Raw genomic sequence first — 23,043 nt, 5'->3', positions numbered from 1 at the left:
AGAAGGTAGTGATGAATCAGCACGCTAAAAGGAGATTGAAAATCTGGCCTGGTAGCTCTAACAACAACCTTTTATTCAATGTCAGCAAGACCAAGGAAGTGATTATTTACTTAAGGAGAAGGAAACCAGAGGTCCATAAGCCAGTCCTCATCGGAGGTGGAGAGCGTCAGCAACTTTAAGTTCCTCAGTGTTATTATTTTGGAGAACCTGTCTTGGGCCTTGTTTGTAAGTGCAATTATGAAGAAAGCAGTGCAGCATTTCTGATTCCTTCACAAAGATTCCACATGACATCTAAAACTTTGACAAACTTCTATAGATGTGTTGTGGAGAGTATATTGAGTGGCTGCATCACAGCCTGGTATGGGAACGCCAATACTGTACCTTTGAGCAGAAAATCCTACAAAAAGTGGAGGCAGCCCAGTCCATCGTGGGTAAAGCCCCCCACCATTGAGCAATTCTACATGAAACACTGTCACAGGAAAGCAGATCCATCGTCAGGGACCCCCACCACCCAGGCCATGCTCTCTTCACACTACTGCCATTAGGAAGAAGGGACAGGAGCCTCAGAACTCACACTACCAGGTTCAGGAACAGTTATTGCCCCTCAACCATCAGGCTCTTGTACCAAAGCAGATGACTTCACTCGACTTTACTTTCGCCAACAGAGAAATGTTCCCACAACCTGTGGGCTCACTTTTAAGGACTCTTCATCTCATTTTCTTGATATATATTGCTTATTTATTATTTGCAGTTTGTTATCTTTTGCACACTGGTAGAACACCCAAGTTGGTGTGGTCTTTCATTGATTCTGTAATGGCTATTATTCTGTGGGTCTATTGAGTATGCCCGCAAGAGAATGAATCTCAGGGTTATATATGGTTTCATATGTGTACTTTGATAATAAATTTACTTTGAACTTCGAAGATGGAAAATACACATGAACACCAGCCCGCTGTTCAGAAAGTCATGGCAAAAATCACCACAACAGAATTTTAAAATATTCTGGCAATTCCAGGGAAAACCAGGCATCTGCGTCACAGGGACAAATTGATTATCCTGGGGAAATGAATGACAGGATGCATTCAGTGCAAGCAAAAAATGCCTCATCAGTAATCTTGTAGGAGAAGTTTCCAGTTTTGGCCTCCGTAAAGTCGGGAACCCTGAATAGAATTCTGTTGCATGGTTGGAAAACACTGCATGATCCAAAATTTCAATGTGCCCATGAGTTTCAAAGCATGGAGCACTTCACATTAACCCACTGCAGCAGAGCAAATCATTTCTCCACTCGGCATCTCAGAAGGTTTTTCATTGCCATTTGAAAGGAGATTTATAAAGCTCAAGATCCCATGTGCTTTTCCCAACCTGTTGCACCACTTTCAAAGAATTGTGCATAGATGTCGACCATTCTCTTACCGCTTGTTTGCAATTTTTATACCTAGAGACTTCGGTTTTTCTTCTGAGGACATTTCTTGTCTTTTCTCATACATTTTCACTGGTTCCTTTCTTATTTCTTCAGCTTTCTAAATACAACATGGTTTTCTCTTGTATTATCATCTTCCAGATTCTACCAAATAGCTACCCTTAAGGGTTACTCGTCTGTCCCCTGTGTTGGAAACAAGAAAATTCAAAAGTGAAAGGAAAAGCTCAGGAATTGAGTCAGAGCCTGTGTCACCTATAGTACCTTTACTAAAGATCTTCCCACACTGCTTTCTTTAAGGACTCTGGTTCCTCCATCGTAGTAACATAGTTCCGATGACACTTTCCACTTGGGTCTTTCTGTATTTACCATAGTTGACAGCCTTCAGCCAATTTTCATCTATTCCCTGCATTTCTACTCGCACTTCCCTCTCCTCCAGGCTAGAGCAAGGATTGAGTTCCCCTGGTTCCCACCTTCCACCCCAGCACCATCTGAGTTTAATGGTCAACCTCCTTGGTATTTTCTGTTACTTTCAACAAGATTCAGATTCTCTTAACCTTCATCACTTTTTCAGTACTCTGAAGGGACCAATTCCATTGGTGTCTTCATGTCCATGTTTCCATCTCCCACCTACCACTCCCACTCAAACCACTTTCAACAAGCCCAACATAAGCTTGAGGAATGACACCTTACCTTCTGTCTCAGTGCATTGTAGCCTTTGAGACTCAATATTTGGGTAACTTGCTTAATCAGTTGTATCTGATCTACCCAGTTCTTATCTGAGATTATCCTCTAATATTAACTCAGTTATAACCTCTCCACAATCACTCACTGATTTTCTGAGCTTTTACAGCATTTCATTGGACTCTAGTTTTAGGCATGTCCCTGGGATGGAGAATTTCTTGATAGGCTGGGTTTGTTTTCCTTTAAGCTCAAAAGGATGAGTCAGGTCCTGATAGGCATATCTAGAATTGAAGAGAATAGAGAGTGTATTGAGGTAACCATTTCCTTTTAGCAGAGGTATCTTTAACCAGAGGGCATAGGCTTATAGCACAGTGTAGGAGATTCAGAGGACATCTTTTGCATCCAGAGGGAATCTATATTTGTATTGTCTGAAGTGGTGGTGGGGGTAGAGGGAGGTGAAGGGGGTGGAGAACAGAATCAGAGTTATGAAGCTGAGAAACAGATGCTGCAGTCCATCATGTCCATACCAATCCTCCAGTCTTTAGATGACTTCTTGAAAAGCTGTGGCAAGGAGTGCTTGTATAAGGGATTAGTATAGTTAGGAACTTGATGGTTTGTATGGATACAGTGGACTGCAGCATCTGTTTCTCTGCTTCATATCTCTGATTTGTTCACCTCCCCCTGTGTCCCCTCACCCTTCCCCCTCGCTTCCCCCCACGCTGGCTTGCACTCTACCTATTGCTCCCTCCCAACCTCTGCATCAACCCTGCTCGCCCCTCCCAACTCATTCACTATCCCTTGGCCCTTCCCCTCCTTGGCTGCCCCCAAGACCCTCATACCTGGCCACCCTACCCTTACCCCCATTCAGCCTCTGTCTGTGCCTCAATTTTAAATTTACAGTTACAGAGATGGTGTAAAGAACAGTTCCAAAGAGGAAAGTGGCCTGGAGAAAGAAAAAAAGAAGAACTTCTACCAGCTACCAGTTCCCACAGAGAGTATTTACATCGTGGAGCACTTGGATCAGTTACAGAGCTGTACAACTCGGGTACTGCAGGTCAGAGCCACAGAATGCTTATAAAGCAAGTGTGACTAGACAGTCTCCTTTTACTCTATCCAATTCTTCTCTTCCTCATGCCAGCTGTTTCTCTTTTTCTCCCTTACGCATTTCCCTTGCGTGCTTTATTCCCATTCCTGCTCCCACACTCACATCCCCTTTGTCACCCTGCCCTCTTCCCTCTCCCTTTCCCTCCTATTCTTTCTTCCCCCTTTCTGGCACCACTCCTGCCTTCCTCTCTTACTGCCTTCTTTCAACTTGTACTCTCTTCAACCACCACCCACTGACTTCTTCAGCACTTTCTGCTGCACTCTGTCTACTTCTTTTACTGATGCTCTCTACCACATCCATCTGATGCTTTACATATACTTTTGTGAATGTTGCCTCCCATTTTCCCCTTTCCATGGGTTAATGTTGCTTCCTGACTATTATTGAATCTGTCTGCCTTGATAACGACATCTGTGTTTCTGTTGCAGGCTGGTGGTGTCGTGGGCATTGACATGGAGTGGAGGCCCACATTCCTAGCATGGTCCAAAGCCCGGGTGTCGATCCTGCAGATTGCTTTGAAGAATTGTGTTTACCTTTTGGACCTGCCTCAGCTGGCGAAGGAGTCAGAATCCCTGGGCCGGGAACATGAATTAGAGCAGTTCATACATTCTTTATTCAGTAGTAGAACTATAACTAAGCTAGGTATTTTGAACCAGAATGGCTTTTCAAGAATTTGTGCAGTATTTGTTTCAGTTTTCAAGCTTTCCCTGTACTCCTACTGTTTCTATTCTTGCTGTTCTCTATGTCTTGACCCACTTCCCATTGTCCTTCCCAGTCACCTTGCAGTTGTGTTCCCATGTTCTGGTCCTTTTCCAGCAGGGAACCCAGAAAGCAGTGCACCAGTTCCCTTTGGTGTCCCAAGTGGTGGTGGTGTCATACAGGTTCCCTGGCTCCCAACAAACTCTTAGCTGGAAAATCAGTTTCCTGTGTTCATGTTGCTGGGTTATAATTATCCCATGCATTTTAAGCTGCAATCCAAGTTTACACTGTAGTCCAGCTATTTTCCTGCCTCCTGTGCACTCTCAGCTGTTGACCCAGTTATCACTGTGCTCCTAGCAGGGTGTATAAGAAATGCAAGAAAACACTTAAGAAGGAAATCAGGATGGCTAAAAGAAGACATGATATTGCTGTAGCGGATAAAGTGAAGGAGAATCCTAAGAATTTCAATCTATATATTAAGAGCAAAAGGATAGCAAGGGACAAAAGTGGTCCTTTGGAAGATCAGAGTGGTAATGTATGCTTGGAGCTAAAAGAGACGGGGGAGATCTTAAATTGATTTTTTGCATCTGTATTTACTTGGGAGACAGCCACAGAGTCTGTAGATGCAAGGCAATGCAGCAACAAGGTCATAGATCATGTACCATTACAGAGCAGGAGGTGTTTGCTTTTTTGAGGCAAATCAGGGTGGATAAAAACTCAGGACCCTTGGACCCTGTGGAAGGCTGGTTCAGAAATTGCAGGGGCCCTAGCACAGATATTTAAAAGGTACTTAGCCATGGGTGAGGAGCTGGAGGATTTGAGGATAGCAAATGTTGTACCGTAGTTGAAGAAAGGCTCTAAAAATAAACCAGGAAATTATAGGCTGGTGAGCCTGACATCAATAGTGGGAAAGTTATTGGAAGATACACTGGTCCACTCACAGAATGTCCAGTCCACTTAAACCTAACTTTTTTTTTTACAGGTCCTTGCCAAGTGCCTAATCATATTCCAATGTCCCCTTGTGATAGTGGTGCACAAAATGTACCAACTGCCTCGCTTGCTTCTTTTAAACTCTCCCTCCCCTCCTCTCTCTCCCCCACTCCCCCCTCTCTCCCCCTCTCTCTCCCCCCTCTCTCTACCCCCCTCTGTACAATCCAGTGATTCCTCAGGACTGTTGCACAGAAAATGATGTTAGTATGGTCTCAGTAAACTCCAAGCTGGTGTTCTTGCTCTCAATGAACAGCCATCTGTGCTCTCACTTTGCAGGACCGTATCCTAGTTTACTTCTGACTGGGGTCCTTCTCGCAGGATATACCTGGTTAGAGTCTTAGTTCCCAATATTCTCCCATCTGGAGTTCCAGTTCTCGGTGTGTTCTCACATCTCTAGAGTTTTTGTTTGCACTCTAAGTAGGGCTCCCAGTTCCCAGTTTGGTTTTGGGCCGTTGGATGCAGCAACCTGCATTCATGAGTACTGTACCAGAATATTGCATTTGAGCCATCTTGTTTACATTAACTTACTTACTTTCAGGCATTGTATCAGTATCAGTCTTGATGGTGAACTGAATTTATACCAGAGACGCACACAAGTTTTCCATAGTCACGCCCCATGCTACATACATGGCCCATGCTACTTAAAGAAGGCATCCTGCTCAATAGCTGGATCCTCCTAGTCAATATAAGAGGCTTTGTCATTTTGTCTTTACAGGTTATGCTTTGTCAGGAGATCTACATGGTTTGTGTACATCTTACCCTATTTTGAAGGATGTGGTACAGACTACAGTTGGCATTCTAGACCTCCTAAATGTGCATAAAGAGGTTTGTTAATAGTCTTCAGCTTAAATCTTTTTTTTAAACTAGTATGAGCATTGGTCATCTCTTTCCTTTCAGTTCACGTGGTCCATGACCAGGAATCTTGCCGTCTGCTCCTTGCCACAAAATGTCATTCAAAAGCCATTGCCTACCACAGCAAGAGTGCTGAGGCATGAAGTCATGTTGCTGAGTTCCACAACTCATTGAATAAATACACAGTGTGCAGATATTTCATGAATGTACAGTTAATTTATTGCAGCCCGGTCCTTGATCTTGGCTTCGGTCTTTCCTTTAAGAATCAAATGGATGCTGGTGTGCAACAATAGAACACTTGAACTTGCCACTAATGTATACAGTTGTCAGCAGTTACCTTAGTCACTTGCTGACAGAGAGCATTCAACTGAGGGGCTGTGAGGCACTGGGGTTTAATAAGTCATGATCAAGTCATAGGGGTGGCCCAAGTTCTGCTCAAGAAATGACTGAGGAAACTCCTAAGAAAGCTGATAAATTTATCAATTCTTCAAAAAGCATAAATTGTAGGCGTGCACCTCTTAGTCCCTACAAATCTGATTCATCAGTCAACAAGAAAAGGGCATATCCTGTGCCCAGCTACACTTCCCATCTGTTTCCCATAACTCACATACACCACAGTTTGGCCTGAGTTAGGACTAAATATATTCAGTGATCCGATATCTACAACTGTCAGGCAGAGAATACTGAAGATCGATTGCACGGTAAGAGAAGAAATTCCTTTCAAATTTATTCTGGAACTATGCTTCCTGGTTTGAGATTCTCCCAAAATTGTGAGCTCCTAACTGTCTGGTTCATGAATTGCCACAAAGATAGCACTTTAGTTCGAACAGAAATACTTCTTGACAACACGAGTGAATCTGCAGATGCTGGAAATAAATAAAAAACACAAAATGCTGGCAGAACTCAGCAGGCCAGACAGCATCTATGGGAGGAGGTAATATCGACGTTTCGGGCCAAAACGTTGTTATTACCTCCTCCCATAGATGCTGTCTGGCCTGCTGAGTTCTGCCAGCATTTTGTGTTTTTTAATACTTCTTGACAGCTGTTATTGCAACTGGGCAGCCCTCTGTAAAATCTGCTGCAGTGGCCCTTTATTGGAAAGGAAATTAGAAGAGGTGACCTGACCATATCCTGTTTACATTTTCCTGATAAGATGGCTGTGTCCAGTTGGATCCCTTTACACTGGTTGAAATCAGCAAAGTTACAAATGCATCTTTGGAATTAGGAACATTAAGACCTCTATGAACAAACTTAATAGAGCAGATGCTGGGGATCTGAAATTTTAAAACTGCTGAAACAAAACTTGGCCTTTCATACCAAAGAAGTCAAGGTACACTCTTCAGCAAATGCTGCCTTCCCTGAATGTTTCCAGCATTTTCTGTTTTTATGGCCCTTATAGTGCTCGTTAGGAGACTGATGCAATTGTGACCCAAGAATTCAGAAAATGCAGTATTGTTATGCCCTGTTCCAAGCAAGATCCTGCAAGCAGCATAAAGGCAGCTCAAGGAAGACAAGATTATACAGTCAGCCCTCCTTATCCATGGGGGATTGGTTCCGGGACCCCCGCGCGGATACCAAAACTCGTGGATGCTCAAGTCTCTTATTTAACATGAATCAGTGCGGTGGTCTTTAGGGCCCAGCGGAACCCCTGACTTTATTTAACATGTCTCAGAGCGGTGGACATTAGGACCTGGCGGTACAGCTCTGAATCCGCAGTGTTTCTGTTCACGAAAATAATCATGATAACGATTGAAAATAAGGTGGAAGTAACAAAGCAATCGGAAAGCGGTGAAACGCCATCGGTCATTGGAAAAGCGTTAGGCTGCAGTCGGTCAACGATCGGAACAATTTTAATGGAGAATGTGAAAGGCTACAATGAAAGCTACAATTATTATCAAGCAATTCAGTGGTTAAATTATTGAAATACATATGTTTCTTAAGTGTTTTATATGCATAGAAAGGTAAAATATGTATTATATACTAAGAAAAACGTTTGACTAACTGACGCTAAATAACACCGGACGTATCTGTTCCGACTTCAAATCCGACTTAAAGACGGACTCGGGAATGGAACTCATTCATACATAACCTGTGGACTGCCTGTACTTTTAAGTCATTTCTAGATTACTTATAATACCTAATACAATGTAAATGCTATGTAAATAGTTGTTATACTGTATTGTTTAGGGAATAATGACAAGAAAAAATAGTCTGTACATGCTCAAGCAACGAGTGCTGGAGAGAGAACTTCTGGGTTTTCCTGATCCATGGTTGGTTGAATCCACGCATACGGAATCCGCGGATAAGGAGGACCGACTGTATCTTTTGGAAAGGGAACCAGGAAAAAGAGTATCAACTTCAAGGAGTTGGTTTGCCACCTAGAGTAAATTCAAGCCCACCTCACTGGAATCATTAAAAGCCTGAAGACTCTCCACTTCAACTTGGTAGGAGCTGTCATCCATTTGCCAGTGTAGACTCCAACTCGTCAAACAGACGATAATATCAAGAAGAAATTTCATTCACTCTTGGTTAATTCTTTTCTAGTATTTCAAAGAGGATGGGAAATGTATTCTGCTTGGCAACTTTAGTGTCAGAGCTGGAAAGAATATCAATTTCTGGAATAAAATCATTGATAAGGAGAAAGAAACATTAACCTAATTGGCAGAATTCTCCTCTCCAAATGTGCAGAATGTGAACCAATCAGCACCTACACCCTAATTTCCTTCTGACGTGCTGTATATTTTAGCTATTCATCGACTCTTGGGCAGCTTCATAGGATCTTTTGTACTTTTCTGACTATGGGTGCCACAAACTGAGATCACAGACATGTTACAGTGTTCAGCCCTTTACATTTGGTGATCAAGATAAAATTGATGCCAATGGCCAGATCATGGGGACTCCATAATATTACTTTATGCACTCTCACTCTCTCATGACAACATTATCATCCTTTCTTCTGGGAGACAAAGTATTCACAAAGAACAGTCTCACTGATTGATTGAAATATTTTGTGTTCAGCTGCAGAGAGTTCCAGTTCACAGAAAGGATTGCAAGGGAGCAGAGAACATGCTTGCACCAGTCAAGAACAGATTGGACTCTGACTGTGGACAGCAACAGAAGGGTCTCAGTCTACTTGTGCAATACGTTTTGGGAAAACCACTAGATAAAACGCAGCAGTTATCCAACTGGGAGAAACGGCCTCTCTCGCGCCAGCAGATTATTTACGCAGGTGAGTAGCTTGTGCTAGCTTCGGTGGCACAGTGTTATGTGACAGAACACACTGAGAGGTCTGAGTGCCCGAAAGTCCCAGCTTCTCTTCATTGACTGAGCTGCTTTAATCTGGTATAAGAAGCATAAGTGAACTGCAATTTTTAATGGTTCAAAGCAGATGTAGTTCTAGAATCAGAGCCGTACAGCATGGAAGTGGTTTCTTAAGCCCACTGTCCACATAAGCCATCACATACAAAATAATGGAAGAACTTAGCAAGTCAGGCAGCACCTATGGAGGGGAACAAACAGTTAATGTTTTGGGCCAAGACCCTTCATCGGTCTTGATGCTCAAGATTTCCAGCATCTGCAGAAATGCTTGTGTCCATGTAAATCGTCAACGATTTACACAAAACAGTATCTCATTTTCCACAATTCTTACCATCACCCCCCCCCCCCCCTACATTATATCACTCACCTACAAAATACCTACCCAAATTACAGTGGCTGATTAACCTACCAACCTGCATGTCTTTAGGATGTGGAAGGAAACCCACATATTCACTGGGAGATTGTTCAAACACCATACAGGATTAGAATGGGATTGCTGAAGCTGTGCTACTGCAGATCTGCTAGCTCCCACCCCCCTCCCCCCCCCCCCCACCACTGGACTGCAAGTTTCATTTTCTGGGCTTTCGTTTATCTGGTTGCATTTTGAATGTGAAAGCTATTGAGTAGTTGAGTGGAGTACTGTGTCTAAAGTTGTGATAAACAGCCACTGTGGTGTCAGTTTTGGCACAGTTGTCATATGTTGTGTCAGAGCCGAACTTTCATGAGTTCGAGTCCCACATGCTAGACTCCAGCACAAACCTATCCTCACACTCAACTTCTACAGTGACTGATTACTGAACCATCAGAGATGCAATCTTTTCAGACAAGATATTAAACATTTTATGACTACCCACCCCACCACAGTTTGGTTGGACAAACAAGTAACAACTTGAGACACCTCTTCCCCTTTCTCGATCTCTCTGCTTCTATCTCTGGAGACAGTTTATTCACTGATATCTTTTAAAAACTGACTGATTCTCACAGCGACCTGAACTATCCTTCTTCCCACCATATCACTTGTACAAATGACATCCCCTTCTCTCAGTTCCTCCTTATCTACCGCATCTACTCTCAGAATGAGGCTTTTATTCCAGATGTTCCCCTTCTTCAAAGAAATGGGCTTTCCTTCCTCCCACCAACACTGTCCTGCCTGCACCTCTTCCATTTCGTGCACATCTGCCTTCACCCCATCCTCCCACTAGGGATAGGGTTCCTCTTGTCCTCGCCTATCGCCCCACCAGCCTCCGCATCCAGCACATAAATCTCTGCAACTTCCATCATCTCTAAGGGGTCCCACTACCAAATACATCTTTTCCTCTTCCCCCACCCCTCACTGCAGGGATCACTCCTTACACGACTCCCTTCTCCATTCGTCCTTCCCCACTGATCTCCCCCCGGTACTTATCCTTACAAGTGGAACAAGTGCCACATCTGTCCTTACACCTCCTCCATTCAGGCCCCAAACTGTCCTTTCAGGTGAGGCGACACTTCACCTATGAGTCTGTTTTGATCATCTACTGTATCCAGTGCTCCTGGTTTGGCCTCCTGCATAGGTGAGATCCGACAAAGATTGGGAGACTGCTTTGCTAAGCACCTTCCCTCCATCCACCACAAAAAGTGGGATTTCCCAGTGGCCACCCATTTCAATTCTACTTCTCATTCCCATTCTGATATGTCAGTCCATAGCCTCCTCTACTGCCACGATGAGGTCACACTCGGGTTGGAGGAGCAACATCTGAAATTCCATCTGGGTAGCCTCCAACCTGATAGCATGAACATCAACTTCTTGAACATCTGGTAATTGCAACCCCCCCCCCCCCCCCACCCCTTCACCATTCCCCCATTCCCGTTTCCCTCCCTCACCATATCTCCTTACTTGCCCATTACCTCCCTCTGGTGCTCCTCCCCCTTCCCTTTTGTCCATGGTCTTCTTCCCCTCTCCTATCAGATTGCCCTTTAGCCAGCCTTTTATCTCTTTCACCAATCAACTTCCCAGCTCTTTACTTCACATCCCCCCTTCCAGGTTCACCTACACCTACCACCTTGGACGTCTTCCTTCCCTCCCCCCACCTTCTTACTCTGGATTCTCATCTTTTGTCCCAGTCTTGCTGAAGGATCCCGGCTCGAAAAGCTGACTGTTTACTCTTTTCCATTGATGCCGCCTGGCCTGTTGAGTTCCTCCAGCATTTTGTGTGTGTTGTTTGGATTTTCTCATGTTTGGGTGCTAACCACTCTATACAGGTTATTTTTAGTATTTGTTTTAGGATCAGGATCAGGTGCAGACTTTGTTTAGACACCATGTTTCAGTTCTCTGTTCTTTGCAGTTATGTGTTTCCTTAGGTAATACATATTGGCCTGATTTCAGTCAACAGTAAATCGATGTGTCAGTAGTATGCAGGCATTGATCTGTCGAATGCATCAGTACTTTGCTGAGCTATTCTGATCAGAAGATTTCTGAATGAACAATGAACCCATGTAGACTAACTCACATTTTTCTTTTTTGCTCTCTTTTTGTACTGCTAATTTAACGCATATTTTTAACTGTAATTTTTAGTTTTTTAAGTTATGTATTACAATGTATTACTGCTACAAAACATCACATTTCACAACAAATGCTTGTGCTATTAAACCTGATTCTGATTCTGAGCTTATAGGTTTCATTACTCACCAAGTTGAGCTATCGTGGTGTTCCTGTTTCTCACCATCATGTGTGAGTCAAGGCTTTGCTACAATTGCATCTTCAGAGATCAGAAACTAAAAGAGGAAATGCTGGATGGTCAGGCAACATCTGCAGAGAGAGGAAAACAGATTAATGACCTTGCAGCAGCAGCAGGCATTTTTGTCACAAACTGGAAAAGCTGATCATCTGATTTTATTTGTATTCAGTCCTAAAGCCCATAGCTGGGTTTGGGCTACGGTTGTCCATGCAGAAAACTGATGCATAGAAAGTATATACGTGGCTTAGTTACTAAAGAGACGATGTTGGTTTAACTGAATCCATTTGGTGTTGGTGCTAGTAGATTCAATATTCATAGAATTCTACACCAATGAAACACTGTAGAGTTTTTGAAACTCAGCCTAGTGAGGTGCAACATCTTCTGGAGCTGCAGAAGGAAGATGTAATTGAAAGGGAGTGTAAATAAAGAGGTGATTTTTGTGTCTGCAGCGACCGATGCATACTGCCTGCTGGATCTTTATGATGCCTTGTATCAGGACGTGGAGCATTTCAGATTGAACTACAGCCTCAGAAACTGCTTGAAGTTGAAAGTGGAGAAGAGTAGAAAGGAAAATAAACCAATGAAAGACAGGAGCTCCGCCGCCACTCTCGTCCAGGTAGGGGCGCAGTTTTTCCTAAATCATTACCTAAAACACAACTTGCAAGAAATACTCAGCAAGTCATTGGGGAGACAAACAGTGAACACTTCAGGTTGATGCAGCTGCCTTCAGAAAGTATAAAGGTACTACAGTAATTCTGTATATTTTTGTTTTTCCCCCTTGACACTGCTGTTCCTTTTTGCTAAATGCATTGTATGTCAAGGGATGGGGAGACGGTGGAGAAGGTACTGACGGACAGGAGTGGGGAGGATGGACAGGAGGAGAGGCAGGATCAGGGAAGGAGGGAGGCAGGAATGGAAAGGACAGGGAGGAGGAAATGGAACTGGGGGGGTTGGGGAGGATTTTATTGGAGAGCAGTAGGGGCAGGGAGGGCAGCAGTGGGGGAAGGGAGGCCAATAATACGGTGCAGTGGGGGAAGGGAAAGGAGGGCAGCAATGGAGAACAGTGCAGGGGTGGGGAGATCATTTTTCAATAAATAAATGAATAAGTATAATGTTTTATGTTTATTTAATTGGGTTCTCTTTATATAGTTTTGGGACCTGCGTGAAGATCTGATCACATTTTAAGTCATATTTATGCAGAAACAGAGAAAATTCTACAGGGTTCACAAACTTTCTAGCACCACGATATATTTGTCCACAAGAAGCATCTTAACACCAATTAGTCTACTCCTGATCATCAGCAGAGTGATAGAAAGGATAATCGACTGTGCTATCAAGCAGCACTTGTTTATCAGTGAGCTGTTCACAGAACTCAGTTTGGGTTCCATCAGTGTCTCTTAGCACTACCTCGTGACAGACTTGGCCCATATATGGACAAAAGACCTGAATTCCAGAGGCGATGTTAGTGTAAATGCCTCTGATGTCAGGACAGCATCTGATGTGAGTTCTGATTGAATTGGAATCAATAGGAATCTGGGTGGGGGGGGGGGGGGGCAGGTCCTGACTGGTCAAATCATATCTAGCATAAAAAAATAGTTGGAGAGCAATCATCTCAGCCATAAGACATCACTGCAGGAGTTCCTCTTCATTGTGTCCCAGCCCCAACCATCTCCAGCTGCTCCCTCAACAATCTTTAGCTGTGACGTCAGAAGTAGGGATGTTCACTGATGATTGCACCATTCGTGATTCCTCAGATAATACAGTAGTCTGCATCTAAATGCTGCAAGATCTGAACTATCAAGGCCGAGGCTAATAGGTGGCAAGTAACGTGATAGTATTTCCATTACTGAATCTCCCACTATCAATATCCTGGGACTTAACAATTTCCCAGGGGCTTATCACTGATCAAAAACTGAACTGGAGTGGCCATATATATGATGTAGCTAAAGGAGTAGGTCAGAAGGTAGAGGAAACCTGCAGTGAGTAACTCACCTCCCAACTCCCCAAAGCATGTCCACCACCTGTAAGGCTCAAGATGGAATACTTGCCTGGATGAGTGCAGCTTCAATAACCCTCAAAAAAACTCAACACCATTTAGGATGTAGCAGTCCACACAAGAGGTGTGATGGGAACATAGTGGTCAGCATGATACTGTTACAGCTTGGGTAAGGGGATTTCCAGAGTTTGGAGCTCAACTCCGGCACCATTCTGTTCATCCTCCTCATCGAATAAAAGTTTTTTTCCCCAGATGCTCTGGTTTCCTTCCACGGTCCAAAAATGTACTGACTTGGTTAATTGGTCATTGTAAGTTGTGCTGTGATTAGGTTAGGATTAATCAGGGCTGTGGGGTTGCTGGGGTGGCGTGGCTCGAATGGCTGGTGGGCCTACTCAGGACAGTATCATTAAATAAATATATAACTCTTGTACCACTCACTTCACTATTGACTCATTGTAGTGACGTTTTATACCATCTGCAGAATGTACTGCAAGAACTCACCAAGAGTTCTTCAACACTGTGAGAGCATCTACTTCCACCATCCTTCCAGATTCCAAACATCACCTTGGTCAAGAAAGTGCCCTCTAAATCTCCTCCCTGATAACTTTATGTCCAATTACAGGACATAATAACCAGGCCCTCCTTATGCGCGGAGGGTTGGTTCCAGGACCCCCCGTGGATACCGAGATTAGCGGATGCTCAAGTCCCTTATTTAACATGGCTCAGTGCAGTAGTCTTTAGGACCCAGCGGAACCCTAGACTTTATTTAAAATGTTTCCGTGCAGTGGACATTAGGACCTGGTGCAGCTCTGAATCTGCAGTGTTTCTGTTCATGAAAATAATCACAATAACGATTGAAAATAAGGTGGAAGTAATAAAGTGGTCGGAAAGAGGTGAAACGCCATCGGTCATTGGAAAAGCGTTAGGCTACAGTCGGTCAACGATCGGAACAATTTTAATGGAGATTGTGAAAGGTCCTGCCCCAATGAAAGCTACAATTATTACTAAGCAACGCAGTGGTTAAATTATTGAAATACGTATGTTTCTTAAGTGTTTTATATGCATAGAATGGTAAAATATGTACTATATACTAAGAAAAACGTTTGACTAACTGACGCTAAATAATACCGGATGTACCTGTTCCGACTTCAAATCCCACTTAAAGACGGTCTCAGGAATGGAACTCATTCGTAACCCGGGGACTGCCTGTACTTTTAAGTCATTTCTAGATTATTTATAATACCTAATACAATGTAAATGCTATGTAAATTGTTGTTATACTGTATTGTTTAGGGAATAATGACAAGAAAAAATAGTCTGTGCGTGCTCAATCAACGAGCGCTGGAGAGGGAACTTCCTGGTTTTCCCGATCCATGGTTGGTTGAATCCACGCATGCGGAATCCGCGGATAAGGAGGGCTGACGGTATCTCTACCAAGGGGAAGAGTTTATCATTAAAGAAATTTTAAATCTGTTTCACTTCCAACTAAAGCAGCCTGACCTCTGAGTACTTCCAGCATTTTCTGTTTTTATTTTGGATTAACAGCATCTGATTCTTTACCCAAGCTAAGCTTTTCAAAAGTGTGACTGCATCATTCAGGTCCTCACTGAGCCTTCATTGCTGTAATAAATGTCTGGGTGTGATGTTTAGCTTTGGCACACACTGGAATGCTGTTTGCTGTATGTTCAGTGTGAAGGCTGGAGAGACTGGTCCCATAAAAGTCATCAATTACCTGCTATTGATATGTATCAGTGATAATGCAAGCTTTTCTGTACTCCAGATTCTGATTACTAATTCTGATGCTGTTAATCTATGTAGGATACTCAATTGGCCCAGGATGAGACATCACCGTCCTCCCCAGTGTCACCTGCCGATTTCAGAGTCATCTGTGACAACATGTTGCAGGGCCTTGGACGATATCTTCGTTGTGTGGGAGTTGATGTGAAGATTCTAGGAAATGAAGATGATCACAGGAACGCCGCTGAGGTGATGCAGGGATAACAGCAGCTGGATTGAAAGGGAATGAGAGAGAGCAGAGAGGAAGAGAAAAAGCAAGGGAAAGAGCAATGTGGAGAGGGTGAAATGCAGGAGAAAAACAGGAAACCCGTGAGGTGGAATGGGGGGAGTGTTGGGGAGTAAAAAGGGGAGAGAAATGGAATGACGAGAGGAGCTGAGTGGAGCACACATGGAGTAAAAGAGAAGAGGAGAACATGTAAGGGGAGAAGAAGAAAGTGGATGATGGAGAGAGAAAAGAACATTGGAGATTGTGGAACATGTGCAGGGAAGGTATGGTTTATAAGAGATTGGCCAAGTGTGAGAGAAGGTGCAGCTGTGGACAGAATACAAGTGAAAGGCAATAAGGGGCAAAGTGTGTAGAAGAGAATGACAGGTAAAGCTTGCAAGAGGGTAGAGGAGAGCAAAGAGAGAGAAGGGGTAGGAATGAGTTGATGTGAAGGGGTGAGGGAAAGAGCATACAAGAGGAATATTATAGTGCAAGGGAAATGGGGAGTGAGTGTAAGGGTGGGGAGCATTTGGAATTCTCAGCTGTAGATGGAGAGATCCAACAGGGAAAGACTATGTGAGTGGGAGAGAGGATGTAAGAAATAGAGATGGAAAGATATTAGGGAGGGGAGTTGAGGTAAGAATTGGAATATTTGCAGGCTACAGTGGGAAGACTGTGCTAATAGGAAAAGCAGGTTTCGTGCAAAAGGAGGGAATGGAAAGCATGCAAGTGGAAAGAGAAGGAAAGCCTATGAGCATCTGAGGGGAGGCAAGCGGGTGAGAGAATGTATGACAAGTTGGGAAAACCAGGAAATGTGAAAAATTCAAGGGTGCTCCTGTGCTCCTCGAGGGGGGCTCAGTGCATGTAAGATGGGTGGTTTATGAAACAAGATGAGCATACAAGAATGCCAGATAATGACCATTTCCAACAAGAGAAAGTCTCCCCACCTATCTTGACGTTCTGTTGATTGTCGTTATCAAGACCCCACTACTGTATTTGTATCACCACTGATCAGAGAGTCAACTGAATCAGCAATATAAATACCATGACTACAATAACAGATCAGAGGCCAACATCCTGTAGTATATGACTCGCCTTCTGATACCCCAAAGCCTTTCCATCTTTTTTAAAACAGAAATGGGCAGTCCGGTGGTGTAGCTAGTAGAGTCACTGCTTAAAGTTCCACATTATGGGCTCAGTTCTGACCTCTGGTACGTTATTTATGAAGTTTTCATATTCCTGCTGTTACCATCTGTGTCTTCCCTGAGTGCTCTGATTTCCTCCCACATCCCAATGTCATGTGGGTTGGTAGATCAATTGGCCACTGTCAAATGCCCCTAGTGGATGATGGTTGGAAATGTGGGGGAAATGGGATACAGGGAGAATTAATGGGGAATAGAATTGCTGAGTGAGATTCCATGGTTTTGATTGCCCAAAATGGCCTTTGTCTTGTAAAGATAAATGGAAATATGAAATATGGAAATGTGTGAATGCTCCTATTTCTCAAGAAGCCCAACACTGTCCAAGACGGTCACCTCATCAGCCAAGTAGTCTCCTCTTGTTTTTCTACATTCAGAATCTTACCTGAATCACCTATCCCTTATGTTAAATCTGTTCCCCCTTGTAGATACCTCTGATAAGGGGATAGGTTTTTCACCATGTATTCATAACTCAGTTCTGTAGCCCTCTCTCTCTCTCTCACTTAATACCATACTTTTCTGTTTTTCCTACCAAAGTGGATAACTTCACATTGATCCATGTCAGATTGCATATGCCATGCATTTAGTCATTCACCCTACATCTTTTACTAAACTTAGAGTTATTACAGTTGATTCTTTCATTCCATTCCTTGATACTTATTGTGAATACCTGAAGTCCAAGCACTGATTGCTGCAGTACCCCATTAGTCATCAGTTGCCATCCAGAAAATCACCTGCGTATTTTTTCCCAACGCTCTTATTTTCTGTCAACTAATTTACAAAAAATTTGTTCTTTGGAAAATTCATTTTTTACAATCCAAAGACAATTCTACTCCACGAACATCGAGTACTGCAGGGCGACTCCATCTGTGAGCTGTTCGTTGATCAGAATAGCTGGACTAGTATCGACAGCAGAGCCGTTGGGGTATCAGAGGAGCTGCTCGGGGTATCAGAGGAGCCTGATGGGATAACGGATGAGCCGGATCGGGTTCAGAGGAGTTGACCTGGCTGCAGATTGTGTGCTGCCCACTGCTCGGAAGCATCAGAAGTGGTGCAGTATAACTGTGGGAGATTGTCTCAGACATTTCACTTGTGATTGCAAGACTCTGTTGGACAATGACAATGTAAGTTGCTGCAGGCCTGTTACCCTTGTCTGGTGGAGGGACACATGATATGTGAGCTGTATAGCCTCGGTTGTAGTGAAGACTAGGCCTCAAGCCTCGGGCTTGCCTGCTGCTGCAGACCAGGTGAGAGACGTGGAAGTGTTTACAACCTGGCTGTCAGTGATACTTGGAGGAGGTCGATGGGGAATGAATGGACGAACCCATGATCTCCAACGTGCACATTAGACTGTTTAATTAAAATGGGCCTCTTTTTTTTATATAAAGTTCAGTTGTTGAATTGCATATGGTGTAATGTCTGATACTTAGCGGTTCAGATTTGTAACCAGGCAACACATCACACAGCATCCACACAAACGAGATTTCTCATTTTGGCTGGGCCAGAGGCTGTTTTCGCCTAGACAAACATGTACTGGCCGAACCTGAGGGTTATACTTACATGGAACTTTATCAAAGGCCTTCTGAAAATCCAAATATACCATATCCACTGGTTTTCCCTCATCTGGTCCACAAGTCACATTTCCAAAATAAGCTCCCTTTGTTAAATTTACATTGACTTTTTCTAACTCAACTGTGTAGGTGAAGTATAGGTAAGTGGTGGAGTTAAAAATGCAAAGAGAATTAAAAATGAGATTAAACAGATTGTTGATGATCAGTGTGGACTCAGTAGGCCTGTTTCAGTTCTGTATTTCTCAGTCACTCTAAGACACTGCACTCTAGACAATCTGAGAGCAAGAGTAGAGAATATACCATATGGAGAGCCGTAGAAAGGGGGGACGCAGATACTGTATTGTACTGAGAACTTCAGGAGTGTAGGGAAGAGATAGGTATTGCATCAGGTAACATTTCTTGGGGATGAGAAAAGCAGAGTATGTGCCAGATAAAAGGATAGACATTTGAGATAATAGACTCAAAATAAAGGGTTGCTCATGTAGTTGAGGAGGAGTTTCTTCCCTCAGTTAATTCTGAACTTTAGCAATTCTCTACCACTGTGAATTACAGATGCTGACATAGATTTTTGGAATATGGGGATCAAGTAGGAAGGTGGAGTTCAGACAAACTCTCTGATGAGCTGTGATCTTATTTGTTAGCTTGAGCGGCTATTCAACCAATGCCTCCTCTTTCTTATGGACCATTTGAGACTGCAGAGGGGGATTGATAGATGATGCACTATTTAGAAGTCAATGCACAGAAGGAAAGACCAAAGCGCACGAGGAGAGGAATGGGTGCACAATATTGAAACATGTTTACTTTTATTCAATTCTGATACGTGATAGGAGTTATTACGTACATATAATCCAATCAGTTGACATTCTATAATGATAATGTGACATATGAATTGTGAGTACAAGATTTTGTTTCACTTTAATCAATAACCTTGCCACATTCTGAAATATTAATGAGTGATTCTTTATTTTAGATTGCTCGTGAAGAAAACAGAGTTATCTTGACCTGTGGTTTACCTTATCAAACGGTGAGTGTCCATTTTATTACCTAGCTACAGCCAGAGAGTGTTGTGCAGAACTGTTCATTGTGCTTAAAGTTCTCTGTGTGACCAGCAGATAACATGTCGATCTAGAGTGCCAACATCTTATAGGTGGGTTTGGGAAATAGCACTTTGAATGAAGGCAGGATGGGACTTTGTTCTTCAGTAACAAGTCAGGCCTTCCCCAAATGCTGAAGAAAAATATTTTTTTAGGGAAATCATGCTAGCAGGTGTAGAAGCTTGGCTCAGTTGTGCTGAGTTTGATTTTTTTTATTGTCTGTACACATTCATGTAGAATTCTGAACAGATAAGAGAATGATTTTCTCCTCTCTATACCTCGTCAGGAATCTCAGCAACTTTGTCAAGGAGTGGTTTGTCAAGCAAACAGGAAAGTGAGTGAAGCTATGGGACTGAAGCTTCCTTGACCTGGACTGATCATTAATATTCTCATTTTCTCTTCAGCTGCGATCCCAAGTGGGGGAAGGCCGGTGCCTCTCCGTGAATTGCTCAGAAAAAGCCAGGAACCAGGCCATTAATGTGCTGAGACACTTCAATGTGCAAGTTACCCCCGGTGACATCTTCAGCCGTTGTCAGGTAGGAGAGACATCCTGGGTGAAAAGCTGAGGGCTGATCCAATGGTGAACTGGAATGTTTCTATGAGCCTATATTCTTCAATGTTTTTTGGTTGCCTCTGACTTCTCTTTAATAGAGGCTTGAAGTGTGCAAGAGGGAGTGAGGAAAGGGAAAAGCCCTGTTGTGTTGCATTAATTACAATAGTAGCGAAGATTCATTTTACCATGATCAGAGAACCACAAGATTGCACATGAGTTTGCTGGTTCTGTTGGTATTAGACATGACTGATAGATGCTCCCTTTGATTCAAGCAGAGCTGATAATTTACAAGAAGAGACACTGCCTGTCCCAACACAGTGGAAGGCAACTTTAATTTGCCTTCTTTTGATGTTCTTATTTCAAATGAACAACAAACTGAACTTTAGAAAGGTGCATAGCAAGATTTAAAAAAAACAATGTAATTAACAGTGAACAGTGATTACTGCTGCCATCTCCAACATGATCCCACCAGCAAGCACATCTTTCCCTCCCCACCCTCCACTTTCCTCTTTCCTCAGATATTGCTCCGTTCACAACACCCTTGTCCACTCTTCCCTGCCCACTGATCTCCTTCCTGGTACTTATCCTTGCAATAGAGCAAGTTCCACACCTACCCCTTCACCTCCATTCTCACTACCATTCAGGACCCCAAACAGTCCTAGATGAGGCAACACTTCTGCTGGGTTCATCTACTGTATCGGTGCTCCTGGTGTCGTCTCCTGTATATCAGTGAGAACTGACATAGATTGGGAAACCATTTCATCAAGCACCTTCACTCCCTCTGCCACAAAAAGCGGGATCTCCTGGTGGCCACCCATTTCAATTCTACTTCCCATTCCCATTCTGACATGTCAGTCCATGGCCTCCTCTACTGCCACGATGAGGCCACACTCAGGTGGGAGGAGCAACACCTTATATTCCGTCTGGGTAGCCTTCAACCTGATGGAGCGAACATCAATTTCTCAAACTTCTGGTAATTGTCCCGCACCCCCCCCCCCCCCACCCATCTCCTTCACCATTCTCCATTCCCATTCCCTTCTCTCACCTTATCTCTTTACATGCCCATCACCTCCCTCTGGTGTTCCTCCCTCTTCCCTTTCTTCCATGTTCTTCTGAACTTTCCTATCAGATTCCCCCTTCTCCAGCCCTTATCTCTTTCACCAATCAACTTCCCAGCTCTTTGCTTCACCCCTCCCCCTGTCCCAGTTTCACCTCACACCTGCCACCTTGTACTTCTTCCTCGCCTCCCCCCACCTTCTTACTCTGATTTCTCCCCATCCTTTCCAGTCCTGATGAAGCGTCTCAGCCCAAAACGTCGATTGTTTACTCTTTCCACAGATGCTGCCTGGCTTGTGGAGTTCCTTTAGCATTTTGTGTGTGTAGCTTTGGATTTCCAGCATTTTCAAATTTTCTCGTGTTCATGACATTTTGTTCATTTATTTAAAATCTTTTGTAATCTGTCTCAGCAAGAGCATACCTAGGAGTTTGCTCTTTATTGTGGAAAGCTTTGGCAAGGGTCAGTGGAAGTTGTCCTTGGCAGCTTAGTTAAAATGGCAAACATTTTTTCCTCTTGATTGGAATATGTACCTACTTGAGGGAGTAACATTTCTGACAACCACCTATTCTGGTAGGTGGTTTCTGTAAGAGCCTTCCAGCATTAAATGATCCTAAACTGAAGTATTTATTGTGTGAATTTTTCTCATGTCTGATTCAGAATGAAAGAGACCTTGCACAGACTGTGGACTTTTTCCAGTCTATTATCAGTTGTTCTATCTGTTCCTGCTTGTATTCTCACTACTTAAATAGTTTAAGCTGCATGGATCACAGTTGTTTACTTCAGGTAATGAAAAGTGACTGATGACTGATGCTGGAGTCCGCAGAGTACAGCCAATTCACTGTAGAATGTACAATGGGTGATGGACCAAAGTTGTAATTGGTCTCCCTAAGCAGAGAGGGAAAATGATTTAACAGAAATTTTCAAAATTATAAATGGGTGTAGGTGGAGTAACTAAAGAGAAATTTTCTCACCAAGTGTAAGTGGTGCTATAACCACAAACCACAGCATTTATAGACAATAGAGGCAAAGATAGAAGAAGATTTTTGTGCACACAATGTATGAGATGGGGATTACACCTTACAAATGAATGGAAAAAAAAGTAAAGATTCTGGTTCTGATGTGAGTCTCAGGATTGATGACTATTGTAGTGATCTTATAAGTCTACACATTCACACAGTAGTGAGGATAAATTGTGCTGTCCTGATTAAGTCAGGAGTGAACTCCCGGGTACAATAAGGAGCAAACTCCTAAGTAAGCTCTTGCTGAATGTTGAAGCAGAAACTGATCACAAAATGTTTTAAATAAATGAACAAAATGTTACTTCTGTTCATTATTAATTATATTGTTATTTTTATCTAGCTGTGCAATGTTCAAAAGTTCAGTTTGATGTTTCTTTGAAATACAAATAAAGCAAGGGTTTGGACGTAATTTATACAGAGATGGAAACCAAATTAATGATATCAGATAATGCTGGATAACAGTGTCTGTGGGAGTTGTGTAATGGTAAAGTCAAAGCAATGGCTTCTGATAGCTTGAACAAAACAGAACTCCACACTTTGGCTGCAACCCATCTAGTCTTACCATGGTTTTCATGCGAACCCAAGCACCACAACCTAGTTCCCACAGTTCTTCAAGTTTCCTGCCAAGAATTTAGTATCTTAAGAAAGCCACTGGTGCATGAAGGTCACTGAGTGAAAAAATATCAGGCTGTGTTGATTTCTATAAGGAACTCTGGTGTCGTACTGTGAGGGCTTGGATGGAGGCATGACAATGTGCCAGATTGTGTAACGTG

At 43.1% G+C, this 23,043-nt stretch overlaps 1 protein-coding gene and 1 long non-coding RNA gene across 4 annotated transcripts in view; one reads left to right on the top strand and one right to left on the bottom strand.

Moving 5' to 3' along the window:
* exd3 (exonuclease 3'-5' domain containing 3) overlaps positions 1–23,043 on the top strand; it is a 168,439-nt gene that overhangs the window by 89,166 nt on the left and 56,230 nt on the right. For all 3 annotated transcript variants that reach the window (XM_073052099.1, XM_073052098.1, XM_073052100.1), the window contains 8 exons: positions 3,002–3,155; positions 3,632–3,845; positions 5,608–5,717; positions 8,763–8,973; positions 12,229–12,395; positions 15,594–15,761; positions 19,518–19,571; positions 20,046–20,177. In XM_073052099.1, the coding sequence (XP_072908200.1) occupies positions 3,002–3,155; positions 3,632–3,845; positions 5,608–5,717; positions 8,763–8,973; positions 12,229–12,395; positions 15,594–15,761; positions 19,518–19,571; positions 20,046–20,177 (1,210 nt within the window). The remainder of the gene's footprint in view (positions 1–3,001; positions 3,156–3,631; positions 3,846–5,607; positions 5,718–8,762; positions 8,974–12,228; positions 12,396–15,593; positions 15,762–19,517; positions 19,572–20,045; positions 20,178–23,043) is intronic.
* The window catches only part of LOC140730974 (uncharacterized), an 85,064-nt gene that overhangs the window by 36,005 nt on the left and 26,016 nt on the right, over positions 1–23,043 (bottom strand). Inside the window, exon 2 of the long non-coding RNA XR_012099711.1 lies at positions 11,731–11,850. This is a non-coding gene — a long non-coding RNA (uncharacterized lncRNA). The remainder of the gene's footprint in view (positions 1–11,730; positions 11,851–23,043) is intronic.

The sequence above is a fragment of the Hemitrygon akajei genome, chromosome 7 (assembly GCF_048418815.1).
Source record: "Hemitrygon akajei chromosome 7, sHemAka1.3, whole genome shotgun sequence".
NCBI lineage: Eukaryota > Metazoa > Chordata > Chondrichthyes > Myliobatiformes > Dasyatidae > Hemitrygon > Hemitrygon akajei.
Note: the sequence above shows the minus strand (reverse complement) of the source record. Positions and strands in the feature narration are given on the sequence as shown.